Genomic DNA, 16093 nt, shown 5'->3' with positions numbered 1-16093 from the left:
TGACGATTTGCGATGAAGAAAAGGGGGCGGTCAGATGGATTTTTAGCTGTCGCCTGACCACTTCTGATGCAACAGCTCAGTCAATATCATTCATTTTAAGGAAGAGATTATGGCTGCGGGACATGAGTAGATAAACATTAGCAAGGGAGACAAAAATCCACACAGTTTGGATAAAGTGAAATCCTATCAGAAGCTGCTCCGTGCTGAGTGGAAACTTCCCCTGACTGATCAGCAGCAGCCCTCCCTTCTCTGTCGCTCTCACAGCTGCATCCCAATTTAAAGTGCTAGTGTAAGAGTTACAGACTGTAGAAAATACCACTGACTTCATCCGATTTATTCAATCACCGAAACTCAGAAGAGATTAATTTGTGTATTTGTACATCAACATAAATAGGACCTCTGTGAGAGCGGGATGACGCTGAGGTTGCTTCCTCCGGTGGGCCAGAGGGCCGCAGGCCTTTGAAAGCACGGCACCAGCAAACTGTGGTTGAGGCCAGAACACCCTGACCGCTCCGCTCCAAAATACGACACAAGGAATCGACTGCTGCAACGTGGCGTGCAGTCCAAGGCCTGCCAGCTCCTCAGGGTGAGGGTGTCTGTGCCCATTTCTGCACTGGACACATCCCTAACAGTCATCGTTACTGTGACAGTGACAGCTGATTGAATTTATTTGCATATGGTATGGCTACATAAAATTAAAGTAAAAAATCTAACTATTGTGCATAAAGATTTAAGTTAAGAAACCAAATCAAGGTAGAGGGTCAGGTTTCACTCCGCTCATCTGCACTATAGACTTTTTCAGCACGACACTGATGTAATTGAACAATTTAGGTCAAGCGGGGGCAAAAAAAAAAAAGAAAATGGGTCTGATAAGGGTGAATCTTATCAGGCTAAATGATATCAGATTTGAACTTTGCACCTGCCATTTGCACACTGATCATTTGGCCTTTTAGATTTCAGATACTCAGCTCTAAATGTATTTCTAATCGTGCTGATGATGTTCGTCCATACGCAGTGAACGATTCAACTGGCTGTGACGTAGCAATACTCCTCTTCCACAACGTTTAGCACATCGTGTGAACAGACACACAAGTTTAACTTTATCATCCAGTCAAACAGCCGACCTGTCCTCAATTTCATTGGATCTTACCTTGAAATGAGAGCGAAGACCCTCAACAAACAGATACTCAGCGCCTCGGAGAAGTCGGCATCGGTCCGGTCTGCTGCCGAATGGACCTGAATGGGATGGATGGAAGGGCTGCAGAGGAAGGAGGAGGAGGAGGAGCAGCCAGTGGGAGGATTCTGGCTGCTAAACATAAAAATAGTGACAGAATGAATCTTAAACATTAATCTAGAGAAATTGTTAGTCTGTTAGTAAATGTAGTGTTTGCAGTGCACGTGGCTGGCTTTGTGTGTGTGTGTGTGTGTGTTAATGTATCCTATTTTGTTTCATTTAATTGTATTTAATCTTCTTCTTCTTTTACCTTTTGTATCGTGTATCTTTTAATGTGCTTTGTGTTTGTTTCTGCATCATTTTAACTTCTTTGTGTAAAACACATGATGTGCATTTGGGGAGAACATTGTTCAGAAAGTGGGATAGTTCATGCGAACGGGTGCGGTGAGGGCAGGGAGGCTGATGTTCATGAGGGTTGGGGTTCATTGTTTGGGTTGTGCTCCTGTTTCCGTGGATTCTGATCCGCCAGGAAGCTAAAAGTTGGCCCACAGACAATGGAGCATTGTAACACAACTCCTCAGTGCTTTCTAGGCTATCGTAAAAAACCACACACAAACTCCCAGACACATAATGAAGCACTCGGGTGTAACGGTCTCTGATTGTCTTTATTCACTACGTCTCGGGAAACTCTACGTTAAATGAAAGCTCAGCAAAGTTTGTCTGTCGAGTCGATAAGTCATCCCTGAAAAAGAACCTACTTTACATTAATTATGTTGAGTGTTTATGTTCCAAAATACTCAGTAATCATATTATATATGTGAGTAATGTTTATTAGCAGGCTTAAGAGTCCTGCTGATACAAATATACGGTATGATAAATTAATACAAATTACATTTATGAAATAAGAGCATTGCCATAAAAAGTATGAAATGTGTTCCAAAGCTCTCATCCCATCTCATTTCTGATGATTCTATCAAGGTTGCACAAGTATTAGTTGGAGCTTTGACTTTTTGGGTCGCGTTAACAAAATGAACTGTCAACATATGAAGCAAATCCCAACGCTGGTGCTCGACTGTCTCTCAGTCCCTCTGTCACTTCATCTGTCTTCTTGTCTCAGCCTGCTGTGTCTTCTGAACTCCGCATTTTATACCCTGTCATCAAACTGACAGCAAAGCTGTTGCCGTCCAGCTGTTTGCACTCAGAGGCTGTTGCCTGCCCCAGTGATCCCAGTCTGTGGTCCAGACAGACTCGTTAGCTAATGTGCAGCTAACTGAGCAAAAATAGTTAAAGGTAACTATGGAAGAATAGAGATGAGATGCTGCTTCCTGTCATTTCAGAACGACATCTGAGTTCTGGCTGTATTTTATTATTTGTAACTTTATATGTGTTTCTGTCGGTTGACCCCTGCAACATTCTGATGGTGGCGAAATTACAGACAGTGTGTAAAACCCCGCCTGCAACTGTGCACGGAAATTCTCTTACTTTAATGTTTTTCTTCCCAAGTAAAAGAGTTTTCTTCCTGTTGCGCGACTCGAGGACGTTGGATGAAAAGAGAGTCTCTTTCAACCGGACAAAGAGAACTCTGGACATCATCTCCGGGACACTTAAACATCATAACGCAAAAAAAAAGTGACCATTTAATCCACTTTGGATGCAGCTGTCGTCAGATGCACATAAAAAGAGACGCTGAAGCCCACCGTGTGGGGCTCATAGTGAAGGCTCAATTACTGGACGCAGCCCAGTTCCTGTTCTGAGGCAACCTTTCACAGTTCATGCGGTTACAGTTGCATTTTTTTAAAACTATTTGTGCATGTGAATTAGGATTGGCATTGGTCTGTAAAGCTGTCTATGTCTGCAGTTCAGCTGTGTGGCCGAGCATGGATTTAGACAGCTCTATAACAACCTGTAATTCAAACATCAGCAAAAACCTCACTGGTCTGGAAGGGGAGCAGCCTGGGGCGCTGGTTTCCCCCCGGCAGCCCAAATTCACGTCTGTGTGTGCGTCTGTCCCTGAGTGTGATGCATGATGAACAGCATCATACTGCAGGCGTCATAAGTGGCATCTGGTTGATGCCACTTATGAGTGAAACCAGAAGACGTGTTATCCGGTCACAGCCGTAAACCAAACGTCCCCACTTGTCTCATTTTGAGGACTCGAGAATCCTGCCTTCGACAACTGAAAACTTCTGTTCAGTCGCTTCTTCAAACCTTGGCGATGGCTTCTTCTTCTCTTCTCCTCTGAGATGACAAGTTCTGTGTGTTCTGATTTGTGTCAGGATGATGAAGCGTGTCTTCTCCTTTACAAAGTGAAAACCCTTTCAGCTTCACTGTTTGTTTGTCCAGCTTTTTGTTTTCTTCAGTAAGAATTCCTCCCCTCAGCCCTCTGGGGTTATTGATGTTGAATCCACTTTAAACAGGAAATTGCATGATGCCAGACTGGGTTCTTTACAAGCTTCTGTTAAGCTGTACTGCCGCTGCTACGGTAAGATACACATGCAGAGCTGAGAATTACAATCATATAACATGAGGCATCATAACTGCAGAGAACACAAATAGCTTCTTTTTTTTGTTTAGTTAAATTCATCGGTGCAGTAAAGAATCCTCTGTAATATATTTCCCTTTTTATAGAGTAGAAAAACCTGCTTTCCTGGTGTGTGGTATTCATTTATCACCCTCTACTTTGTAACAGTGAAGTAGTTGAAGCTGCTGTCACCGTATGCTGTCCATAAAGAAAACATAAATCACATGGGAAGATCTAAGTCTGCTTCTATTACTCATATCCCATCCCGCTCTTTCTCCAGCAATTAAAAAAGAAAAAGACTTTTAAACTTAGAAAAGAAGCATTCTTCACTGACACAAAGGGGCGATTCTGTGCCGCCGCCAGGCTTGAGTCATGGCCGGAGTCATGGGGGTTCAGCCGCCTGGTGAAGGCCCGCGTCTGTTGTGTGCCAGGCAGAATCAGGGGGACAAACACACGAGTGAAAGCCACAGACACTGCAGCTGTTGTACACAGAGTTCTATTTAAATCAATTCAGCATCTGAGCTACAAACATCTGTGGGAGGGGAAGCCTTCAAAACTTTTCTTCAGCACTTTATCTACCATCCATTTGCAGGAATAAACCGGATTGGGAAACACAAAAAAAAAAAATCTATATTACATAAAGTAGACTGGTGATATCTGTCATTCCCATCGCCTTGAAGCTGCGGGGCAAACAAAATAGCTGCTGGATCAAAACTAGCAGAGCACTCAGTCAACAGTCCCTGCAAAATGATTAATGCCAACACATGCCCCACCCCTGTTCCATCCTTTCATCTGAATCCACTTCAAACTGTGACGTATCCTTCTTTTGCACATGCTCATCCCTTCTAGCAAGTTGAATCAAAATACATCAGATAGTTTGTGCGAAATGGATTTGATGGAAATGGTAAAAAAAAAAAAAAAAGTGCCATCTTGCAATGACAAACCTCAACATTTGAGACACTGAATCAAGACACTGCAGGAATTCTGCACAATCTGTTTCTGTTGGTGAACTATACAGTTTCATTGGGGGAGGGGAGGGGGAGGGTCTGTGTCGCTGTCGCCGCAGAGACAACAAGAATGCTTATGGACCTCCCCAGACTGAGACATGGACGGACTGTCTGAGAAAAGAAACAGCGAATAAATGCCAAGCAGAGAGGAAAAGAGAAAAAAGGAAAAGGAAAGGAAGGAGTACAGACAGAAAGAAAAGTAGGCTAGAGAGAGAGGAGTCAGAGAGGAGGGCGAGTTTGTGAGTCATAACGAAGAAAGGTGCCGAAAACTGGGACTGACAGCAATGATAGAATGAGATAAAAGAGAGAAAAGATAAAGCAACCAAGAATGATTCACTGTTTTATTGGCCTTTGAATCCAGCAGAAATATATTTTTTAGAAATAAAACATTGTTGTCAGCGTTATGTTTGTGTCGCTCACTACATACACAAGTAGCATAATAGTGTTTCTTCTTGAGCAACCATCTGGCCAGTTTATTGAGAGTGCATTTACAGGTAGATATCACTCAACGACACACCCGACAGTAAATACGAGGCGTTATCTCCGTTCCACCCTTTCGTGTTTAGTATCTCAAACGGTCTCTAAGCAACAGGACTGAGACCCCCAAACCGGGGGGGGGGGCTGTTTATTCAGAGACCGAGGGAAAGCCTGACATTTTATGCCCACATCCCAAGGAAAGGACACATTCTTCTGCCAAGCGCCCCGTATTTCCTGTCTGCCTTCCCACTAACACACTTAGGGCTTCCACCCAGTGCTGCCCCCACACAAGCAGGAGGAGAGGACATTTACATAAAGGACAGGGTTGCATTAGATGTAAACATCTGAAACAAGAATATGTTCCATGTTCTTCTCATTTGCATCGCACTACATATTTAACTTGATTAATAGTTTGAATATTTTTTTACTAATTTTTTTAAGTCCAATACTGGTCAACTTAAAAAGTCAAACTCTGTGTCTGCATGAATGTCCCTTGTGACTCTTGACCGGTGCTGTGGTAACCACCCGTCACTGGTGGTGACTCATAGTGGAGGTGAATCACATTCTCTTTATTCCTGTGACAAGAACCCAAGGAAACTGTCCTGTAAGAGCGTAATCCTGTTTCCTCACCTCTGAGAAGATAAGAGTATTAATTATTATTACTATTGGCCGCAGCTTTGCGCGTGGACGATCATTGGTTGAAAGCGCCACCTAGTGTTTGAGGAAATCGGAGCAGACGTGTGGATGTGAGACTTTATACGGTCGTTTTCTACGCTGTCGATTGGCCCGGCTGGGGTTGGCAGAAGTTGGAGGAGCAGGACGACCCGTGCGTAAAGGAGGAACCGTGCGCTCCGCTGCTCTCCAATCAGGTACCGCCCCACACAGTCTGTTCATTACTCATTTTCACCTCTTTGGATCCGTAGGAAATGAAGACTACTTGATTGCACTCCGCTTATTCCCAAACTAGAATCAAGCAAGTTCAAGACATGAGTGGTAAGTCAGAGTTTACCCACAGGGCGTTGTTTGCTTTGAAAATGATAATATATATATATATATGTAATTTTTTCAACTCATATTTGTTTGGAGTAATGATTGACAGACTTGTTAAACTCTTTGGATTGCAGCAAGGGTGTGCTGTGGCATGTAACTGGACCTTTAGGCGTTTTAGATTACAGATTATTTCAAGGAAATGAAATGGCTCATGCGCTCTGAGGTTTAATAAAGTCTTCCGTTTCGTATAATAATATAACTTGTGATAGGTCTGCATTATCACAGTCTGTGATGGGTTTATATGTGACTGAATGTAGCTGAATGAGACTGGAACTCAATCCAGTTCTCGGTTGAATGAAACATCTCTCCAAAACAAAACTGTCCAGAAAAGAATCAAAATCTTTCGAGTTTCAAGGAAATTAAGACCTTCTTGTTGGAATATATTATCATAGTTGTAAATAACATGTTTTGTTTTTTAATAATGTTTAATTTTGTGTTGTTATTTTTCACGTTTTCCCCATCTTAATTTCATGTAGCGTAGGTATATTTTGCCCGTTTTCACTTAACCCTTGGTTTAAGTGCTATTTGTAACAATTCTAGGAGGGGTGCATGTTTTCTACGACTGTGTGTGTATGGAGGAGATTGTAATGACTCAATAGACTGTATACAGATAATCACAAAGATTCCAGAGCATCCAGTCGTGTCTCAGCCTGCCTGGCAGCTCAGACAGCGATGAGCTGCAGAGAGCAGCAGGCACTGCTCATTCCTAACATTAAGACACTGAGAATACTGTAAATGATCAGGGGGGGTCATTGTTATGATCGCTCTTTATTCACTTTTAAGATCATACAGTTTATTTAGTATTTGTCATCGTTGCAAAATGTATAAAGTTTGATTAAATAGCAAGATTTCGGAGACTGGAGTCTTTACACATCTTTCTCATGCAGTTCAGCAGTGAAAAGCCTACAAAGACGTTTTTTTAAAATAAAATATTTAACATACTCTATTCAGATTTAGTGACCTGAGAAGGAAACCGGTGACGTGGATCTGTGATCGAGACTCATTCCAGTTAAACCAACAGACGGGAGGCTGTATGAACAAAATCAACATTTCATTGTTGTCGTGACCCTATTCAGCAATCCCTCACTGGATTTAAAATCCTGGTGAAACATTCACATGCACTCCCAATAGATGAATCTGTTATTACTGCCTTGTAGAGCAGAAAATATTTCACATTTCTCTCCTCTTTTACTCACTTTCTCTCCTTGTCACCTCCATTGTAAAGTGAATGGAGCCCAGAAAGCATTTTTCCTGCACTCCTCTGGTGTGTTTTCGGTGTGCAGTAATGAGTCACGGCATTATTTTCATTCCTGCGCTCTCAGACGCTGACCCACATCGTACTCCCCACTGTAAATCATGGCACTACAGAATGGCAGAGGCTTTTCTTCTGTGCCTTAGCACACTGTACCGACACATGTTTGAGGGTTGAGAGCTGCAGAGACATGAAGTAGATCATCGTCAACTTTTCTTGTCTTTCTTAGAGGACAAATCATTCTCACATTTATCATACTGGAAGTCTTTGGGCCCGTGCAGGCGTCACGGTTTGGGCAGAGGACGCCGCCGTAGCTCAGGAGGAGATGCGACCTTCTCCTCCCTGGTCTGAGGAGCGCTGCGAGGAGCTTTGGGATCGCGTGGAAGGCGTGCGGCACAAGCTCACGCGGATCCTCAACCCAGCCAAACTCACCCCGTACCTGCGCCAGTGCAAAGTCATCGATGAACAGGATGAAGATGAAGTGCTCAACTCCACGCAGTACCCGCTGCGCATCAGTAAGGCCGGTAAGGATTCACTGGCAAAACAGTCAGAAGGTCACCACAGTCCAATTAGTGACACTTCCTGACAAAGCGATCTACGTGTGTGCAGGATGCTTTGCAAAGGATAATAGACTTTGAAAAGCACAGGGTGTCCTGTTAGATCTGATTGTGCAGCGAGTTGTCAGGTAACAAAAGATGTTTGAGGAGCACGATGAAAGACTTCACTAAGTGAAGGGACATGTGAGGCAGACAGAAAAGAATGAGGAGTGAAACAGGAGAGGGGAGATGTGGCAAGGAAAACTCCCGAGCATCTTCCATTACCTTGTATCACCGTTGTGTCATTGCCAGCAGATCAGGTCAGAGTTATTCATTATGAGTGTCTTTGAAATAACAAAGTGCAACTGCACAAGCAACAGCGTTTCAGCAGGTGGTGTCGGCCTTTAACGTTCCCATGATGAGTCAGCGCGCCTCTCTGCCAGATGGAGGCTGATCCCGCCTTGATGCATTCCAGACTTTGCGTTTGCCTTTGTGTGCAACAGGCCGTTTGTTGGACATCCTGCACGGTCAAGGCCAGCGAGGTCTCCAAGCCTTCATGGAATCGCTGGAGTTTTACCACCCGGCGCAGTACACTCAGCTGACCGGAGAGCAGCCCACACAGCGGTGCTCGCTCATACTGGGTGAGCTGGGGAGACTTCGCATGGGTTTGATTAAAGGCTGTTTGAAAACAAACAAGAGAATGTCTGGTAGATAAGGCCTGTCTAGAGACCGTGTTCAAACTCGTTTTGATTGGCTTTGAGTAAATGACCTGTTTTTTTTTTTGCTTGTTTGTTTGTTTTACAGAATTTCTTTTCATTATTTGAATCAGATACGTCTGCCAAACATCTGGAAAAGGACAGTTTTAATGATCATTTCAATATAACAGTATTTAATTAGACATATGCCTTTAACTGATATCACAAAATAGGTAAAGTTATTGTCACTAAAACTGTCATTTTGATTTTTAGACTTGAATATCTTTTTTTTTTGTGACAAATATTAACCAGTGGCCCCTGACCTATCTCTTCACTCCCCCAGATGAGGAAGGTCCAGAGGGTCTGACCCAGTTTCTGCTCCTGGAGGTGCGTAAACTGAGGGAGCAGCTTCGAAACAGCCGCGTGTGTGAGCGCCGTCTGTCCCAGCGCTGTCGCATGGTGGAGGAGGAACGGAGCCGTGCTGAACGTAAAACGCAGGAGTTACGGCATGACAAGCTGCAGCTGGAAAGGTGCGTGACGCTTCTCGGTCGTCCCGGTCACGCAATTCTGTGTTGAATGAAATCAACTGGGAGTTTAGAGACGATCGGATGCAAGTCTGCTCGGCTCATTCCACTGATGTATGACCTCTCTCAGTGAAATAAAACTGCACTATACAAGATTCAATGATTCAGGTTGACCATAGTTTTACCATCATGTTCCACAAATGTGATTCCAAGGCTGCGACAGGACTGGGAATCGGCCAGCCGAGAGTTGAGCAAGCTGAAGGACCAGCACCTGGAGCAGGCTGTGAAGTATTCCAGGGCCCTGGAGGAGCAGAGCAAGGCTTCCGCCCGTGAGAGAGACCTGCTGAGGCAGGTGGGTCAGTTTGGGACAACATATTACGTGTCAATGACTGTACACTGAAACTCATGTCGTGCAAAATGGTTGGCATGGAAAAACAAAGGCCCATCTTACAGATGGTGATGGTTGTGTCTTTGTGGCTGCTTTGCTTGGTCTCCATACAGGTGGAGGAACTAAGGTCCAGGTTAATGGAGGCAGAGAACGCTCCGGAGAATGCAGTGCCGGCAAAAAGAAACAGTTTGCTCTCCAACAGAGTAAATACTTCTCCGCCTGCTGTGCCAGAAAAGCCGTTGCATTTTATTGAAGTTGAGAAAGCTGAGAAAATGAAGAGAGAGTCACTTCCTGCCACAGGAGTCATAGTATGTTTTCAAGTTGTTTTTCTTCAGAAAGCACCTTTAAAGTTGCTGCTATTTATGTCAGATTCAACCACAGTTTTCCAGCCAGTGCCTTTCTAGGTGCTTTTTGGTGTTCTAAAAACATATTATCTTGTTCACCTGAGGCCCTGATGGATATCCTGCAGCAGGACCGCAGGGAGTCTACAGAGCAGAGACAGGAACTCTGTAATATCATTACCAGACTGCAGGGGGAGCTGGAGAGCTCTGAGGAGCACAGAGATAAGGTGAACAATTATTTTTTACTTCAGTCACTAGTTTAGAAGTTTGGGCTGCTTCCGTGTTTCTTCCTTGCACTGCAGTAAATGTTGTAATGGTAAACCATGTTTGTAGTTGGAGTCGCAGTACGAGCAGCTGCAGCTGAAAGTGAGAACGCTCCAGCTCGACTGGGAGACGGAACAGAAGAGAAGTGTATCCTATTTTAACCAAATCATGGAACTGGAAAAGGAGAGAGATCAAGTAAGGAGCAGAGTTTTCTGAAGCAAGCCTGAACTGCCTGTAAAGTCTCCAATCATCTTAAAGAGTGCATCAAGGCATATTTACGTTGCAGATGAGTCATTTAACATCCTTGATAAGTCTGAACAGTTTTTTTCTGCAATACAGAGCGCTTTTCTTTGTGTTTTTGTATATATATTTTTTTTACCAGGCTCTGCACAGTCGAGATAGCCTGCAGGTGGAGTACAACGACTGTCTCCTGGATAAGGACCGTCTGCGCAAATGCATCGCAGAGCTGCAGGCCAATGTGGAGCAGCATCAGAAGGCGCTGGAGAAGGAGAGAGAGAGAAGCCGGGAAAAGATGGAGCAGAGCAGCACCTGTCTGCACTGTGTGAGTTTATCTCATCTGAAGTGCAGCTTTGTCTTTCTCCTGCAGCCTACGTGCATTATTCCATGTCTTCTCCCCAGTCCCACCTGTCGCTGTGCAGTGAGGACCAATGCTACGGCCCCTGCTGTTCCCTCGGCATGGACCTGAGACCCCAGGCTAATAGCAACCGTCTGCTGCTGCGAAAGGTCAGGGGCCGGCATTCGACTATGATTCTATACCCACCTTCATATCTGTTATTTAAATCAAAGGTCGCCATTCTTTGGTTAAAATCGGTAGTCTTACCTGCTGTTTAGCATCCTCTCTGTGACTTGTAAGTTATTATAAATTGTTCCGGAGAATGAAACATGTTTTCACTCATTGTTATTATTACACTGTGCAAGGAATGTCGTTTTGGGCCTGTATAGCATTTTTGCCTATACAGCTTCGTATTACTGTCTAAAGAATATTTTGCATGCTGGTGCCTGCAAAATACTTCTGACTGGCTCTGGGGGCCTTATTCTTGTCTTTTCTGTTCAACAGTCGCCCTCTAGAGGCCCAACCAACGAGCCCTCTGTGGGTACGTCGCGTGCACAACAACTGGAAAGTGAATGTTTTGTACGGGAAAACGCTTTATTTATTTATTGAAATTTTCTGTCTGCACTTTAACAGATTGCAATTTCAACTCAGAGGAGAACCTAATTTCATCCGTGAGTATGAGCTCACAGAATCAACCCGAGTGCGGGAACTAAAGAATAGAAATGTGTGTGTGTGTTTTTAAACGACAGCTCCATTCACAGACGGAAGACAATGAAAAGGAAATCAATCGGCTGTCCACTTTTCCTTTCCCCCCTTGCATGAACTCCATCAACCGGCGAGTCAACATCGAGTGAGTTGGTCAGCACCTCGTCTCACTGCTGACGTGATCGGTGGATTTCATTTTTACTTCATTTCCTTAATGTCACTTGTTTTTTAATGTTCTGAAAAGGTTTGACTTGGAGTCCTGGGGCAGTGATGAGAACGATAACATTGCAGGTATATTTAAATCTGCCGTGATATGCATGAACGAGCGTTACAGACTTCTGCTCAGATACAATAAGACCTTTGAGCACTCGTTAATTTATATTGGTTAGCAATCATGCAGGGGAAAAAAAAAACAGACACTGTTTATTCTTACATTTTTCTATCAAAGTATAATAAAACAAATGAGAGGGGGGAGGAATCCAGTTCTTCTTTGCTGTATTTGCTTGTAGTGCATTGTGAGCATTGTCGATGAGGCTGCCTGGTGTTTTCAGGTGAGCAGAGTGAAACGTCTTTGTGGGATTCTTGTAACTCTCTGCACTCTCGCCTGTTCCCCCCTGACCTGGTCGACATTCCTGGAGTCTCTTCTCAACAACCCCATCCCAAAGTTCCCAGGTACAAGAGTCTTCACTTTATTTCCACGCCATGCTCGCAGCACCATCTGCCACCTTCACGATGTAAAAGGCTATACAGAGCAAGCTGCATAAGAGGAGTTGTAACCGTTACCGTTGCACGTTTTCACACCATCCTCATCAGTCGCTGCCCTTTCTTATCATCTTTCAGGATACCTGCCCGATCCCCATCCTCAAGCCCACCTGCAAAACCAAAGCACAGAAATGCCAGCCTCGCTGATGACATCACAATAGTAGGAGGAAGCAGGACGGGGATCTTTGTCAGCCATGTGAGAGCAGGTTCTCCAGCGGAGGAACACGGACTGAAGGAGGGAAGTGAGCTGCTAGAGGTGTGCTTCTGTCTGATCAATAATGCATTGGTGGGAAGAGAATGCTTCACTAAACATGTGATGCTTGCGATTGTACATTTTTGGGGAAATACATTCTGCAGTTCTTTCTGCAGAAATTGATAAAAGGACGCAAGGCTGCATCATAACACACTGCATTCTCTTCATGGTGTCCAGCTGGAGCGGGTTCTGTTTGGTGGCGACGGCGTGCTGCTGAGCCAATGCACCGCTGAGGTAGCGCACTTTTCTCTGCAGTGGTGGGCCGAGCTTTCGATGCTAAAATACCGGAGCAATGCAGCGGGTGAGTCCATTTTCTCAGGGATAAAAAAGATTAAAAAAAAAAACACAACACTGGATTTTTGAAACCTCTTGCATGGTTCTATTTATTGACACAGCGAGATTAAAGTGCCCCATCCTCTGTTCCTTTTGTTCAGCGTATGCCGCACTATGCGCCCAGATGTCAGAACCTAGTTTTAAGGGTGCCGACTCCTTCTATGTGCGTGTCAATCTCGACATAGCGCCTCAGGACGACCCACCCTCTCTGGGTGTGTCCTGTGATGACATCATATATGTCACAGACACAAGATACAATGGAAAATACCACTGGCGCTGTTCCCTGGTGGATACTCACACAGCAAAGTCCCTGCAGACGGGAACGATGCCCAACTACAACAGGTGACTCACATTTAACGGCCATATCATTTTAAGGTTCAAGGTTACTTTATTTGTACCCGTAGGCAGACTTGATTTGCTGTGAGATGAGATAAAACATCCTATTTCCATTCAAACCAACAAACATACATATAAAACTTATACAACCATTAAAAGTGCTCAAAGAACATTTCATCTAGCCCCAGTAACCAAGATGTCATAAAAAAGTTTGCTAACCACAATAATAAGAAATAACAACAACACAAGATTAAGGTTAGACTATATTGTAATTAAACCTGAAGCAGATGTTTACACATTTTCGCTCCAATACATACATACATAATAATAATAATGCATATTTTTATATCTCAGAGCCCAGCAGTTGCTCCTCGTGAAGCTACGGAAAATGTCCATGGAGCAAAAGGACTTGAGAAAGAAGGTAGTAAGCCTATTATTTTTAAATTATATCCACATCATATCACTCACGGCGCATAAACATGTTATTACACAAGTGGCTGCCACCACTACTGTATGAGATATTTGAGTTTCCTCCTTGTTTCGTGTAGTTCATGAAGAAGTCATCGGGACGCATTCGCCTGGTCAAGGCTGTAGACCCCGTCTGCCGCGGGACCGGTTCTGCACAGCAGGTCCTTTGCACACTCAACAAGCGTAAGCTCCACCCAGCGTGTCAAATCTGCAAGGTTAATAATTTCAACCTCATACACAGCTCCACGCCTGTCCCCTCAGGTCACGAGGAGCACCTGAACCCGTACAGTGTCGTGCATCCGGTCCGGGCCCAGGCCAAACGGCCGGTTATCTTCTCCCCATCTCTTTTGTCTCATGGCCTCATAGAGAGGCTGCTGCAACCAGCTGAGTCCGGTTTGAAGTTCGACACCTGCCACCCAGGTATGTGCACAGCAAGCAAGCTTCATCAAATGCACGATGCTCCGTGACCATCGCATGTTACATGACAGTCTCCTCTCTTTGCTCTGGCTCCTCTGGTTTGCAGAGCCGATCTCGGCATCAGACAGACGAGACAAAAGAGTTTTCTTATTAGATTCCCTCAGTTCAGAGCAGGCTCTGGGCATCCGGCTGCAGTCAATACAGGATGTCATTAGTCAGGTAATATCAAATCACATTACCTTAGGTGTTTCTCTACTCAACAAACATGGTGTTACACATCTCAGAATTGAATGCATCTGATTTTGCTTTGTTACTATAATCCTCTCGTGGCAGAAGACGGTTGTTTGAGGGTGCAATCATTAACCAACCACCGCTATAACCACAGTTATTATCTCCCTCTGTGTCTCTCACAGGACAAGCACTGTCTGCTGGAGTTGGGGCTGCCCAGTGTTGAGGGCTTATTAATACAGGGGATTTACCCTATTGTCATCCATATCCGCCCCAGAAACAAAAAGCACAAAAAGCTGAGGTAAAACCTTTTGCTTTGAACGCAAAGAGAATTTATTGCAGCAGCAATTTACACTCTATCTTTTTTGCGACAAATAGGAAGTTTTTTCCTCGATGTGGAGAAGACAGCATCATGGAGGAGATGTGCCAAGCTGAGGAGCTGCAGCTGGAGACACTGCCACTGCTCTATCACACACTGGAGCCCGGCACCTGGAGCTGCACTGATGAGCTGCTAGCAGCCGTACGCAATGCCATCTTCATCAAACAGAGCGGAGTCGCATGGGTTGAACCGGATAGGCTTCAGTAAAAAAAACACATTCCCAATGTGAAAGTATCTGTATAACATGTCGTGTTATATCAACCAGCCTTTCAAAGCAAATGGACCATTGTCCACCTTGAACTGACTTTGAGCTTGAATTTCAAAAACCACTTTAAGCCTATTTACATACATCCAAATAGGAGTTGCGTAATTCTCATCTATGTAGCCAAGCTGGACTGGCAACTGTAGGAAAATAGAGGGGGGGAAAACAAACACACTGTTTTATTCAATAATTTGTATTCTACTCTATAACTGCAGTTTGAAAGATACAAATAGTCCTAATTTTTGTAGCATGTTTTACCAGGTATGTATAGGATGGTACAGACAGGCTTATCAGTATTTTATGTTTGCAGTAAAGACTGTGTTCTCCTTTCGGGGGCTAACATTATCTCAAATATATAAGCCAGTTTTGCAGATCAGCTTAAATGCAATGAACACAGGTTGTTTTGAGAAGGTAACAGCAGGTTCTTTTATGTTTTCCCATCAGCTATGTATTAGTAAAATTCAACTACTACATTTTACTTTATGCTCTATCACAAAGGATGTAGTTCAGAATGAGCAAGTGTTTATTTTCATGTTTTTAAATACAAAAAGTCTCTTTTGTATTTTTTTTAAATTGCTTCACTTGTGTGCTCAAATATACATGCCAGACTTGAACAAATTGTTGGACAAATGGCACCAGATACAGTATTTAAACATCAGTGCAAAAGCTAGATTGATTGAAGAAACTAACTAATGACCTACAACAAATAAAATATAGACAAGGGGAAAAAACATATAGGCCCACTCATCAAGTCTAGACAATTTTTTTATACTACTCTAGAACAAACAGGCAGACCACTAACATTTTATTAAAAAAGGCTTCTCCACAGCACATTTTTAGATTTAATTCAGCATCCTGATAGATCATAAATCTAATATATATATATATATATATTTTAATGCTTTAATAAATTCTAGTACCCATAATTATGATTTTATTTTGATGGAACCTGAGTCTGGCTCTGCGCATACCGCCCTCTAGTGGAGGGCGGTATGCTCCTCCTCCCCTCTCTAATCAACAATCAGCTTGGCGATATCATATGCTGGCTAAACCTTCACACAGAACCAAAATGGCCGACAGTAAACTAGCTGATCGTAGAGCGTCAGACAGTCATCAAGAGGTTATGCATGTTCTGTTTACAGCTTGA

General features: G+C 43.7%; 1 protein-coding gene across 1 annotated transcript; it reads left to right on the top strand.

Moving 5' to 3' along the window:
• The first annotated feature begins 7598 nt into the window (after positions 1-7598).
• On the top strand, positions 7599-15438 carry zmp:0000000896 (caspase recruitment domain-containing protein 10). The gene is made up of 24 exons (XM_068749780.1): positions 7599-7653; positions 7763-8005; positions 8521-8658; positions 9056-9242; positions 9450-9588; positions 9738-9932; positions 10073-10192; positions 10299-10424; positions 10612-10791; positions 10869-10973; positions 11308-11344; positions 11437-11474; positions 11565-11653; positions 11753-11799; positions 12060-12180; positions 12349-12526; positions 12701-12824; positions 12958-13198; positions 13547-13613; positions 13741-13843; positions 13922-14080; positions 14184-14296; positions 14491-14606; positions 14684-15438. The coding sequence occupies exons 1-24, from the start codon at positions 7599-7601 to the stop codon at positions 14889-14891; spliced, it is 3129 nt and encodes a 1042-aa protein (XP_068605881.1). The 3' UTR covers positions 14892-15438.
• Positions 15439-16093: the final 655 nt, after the last annotated feature.

Source organism: Brachionichthys hirsutus, chromosome 16, assembly GCF_040956055.1.
Source record: "Brachionichthys hirsutus isolate HB-005 chromosome 16, CSIRO-AGI_Bhir_v1, whole genome shotgun sequence".
NCBI classification, from domain to species: domain Eukaryota; kingdom Metazoa; phylum Chordata; class Actinopteri; order Lophiiformes; family Brachionichthyidae; genus Brachionichthys; species Brachionichthys hirsutus.
Note: the sequence above shows the minus strand (reverse complement) of the source record. Positions and strands in the feature narration are given on the sequence as shown.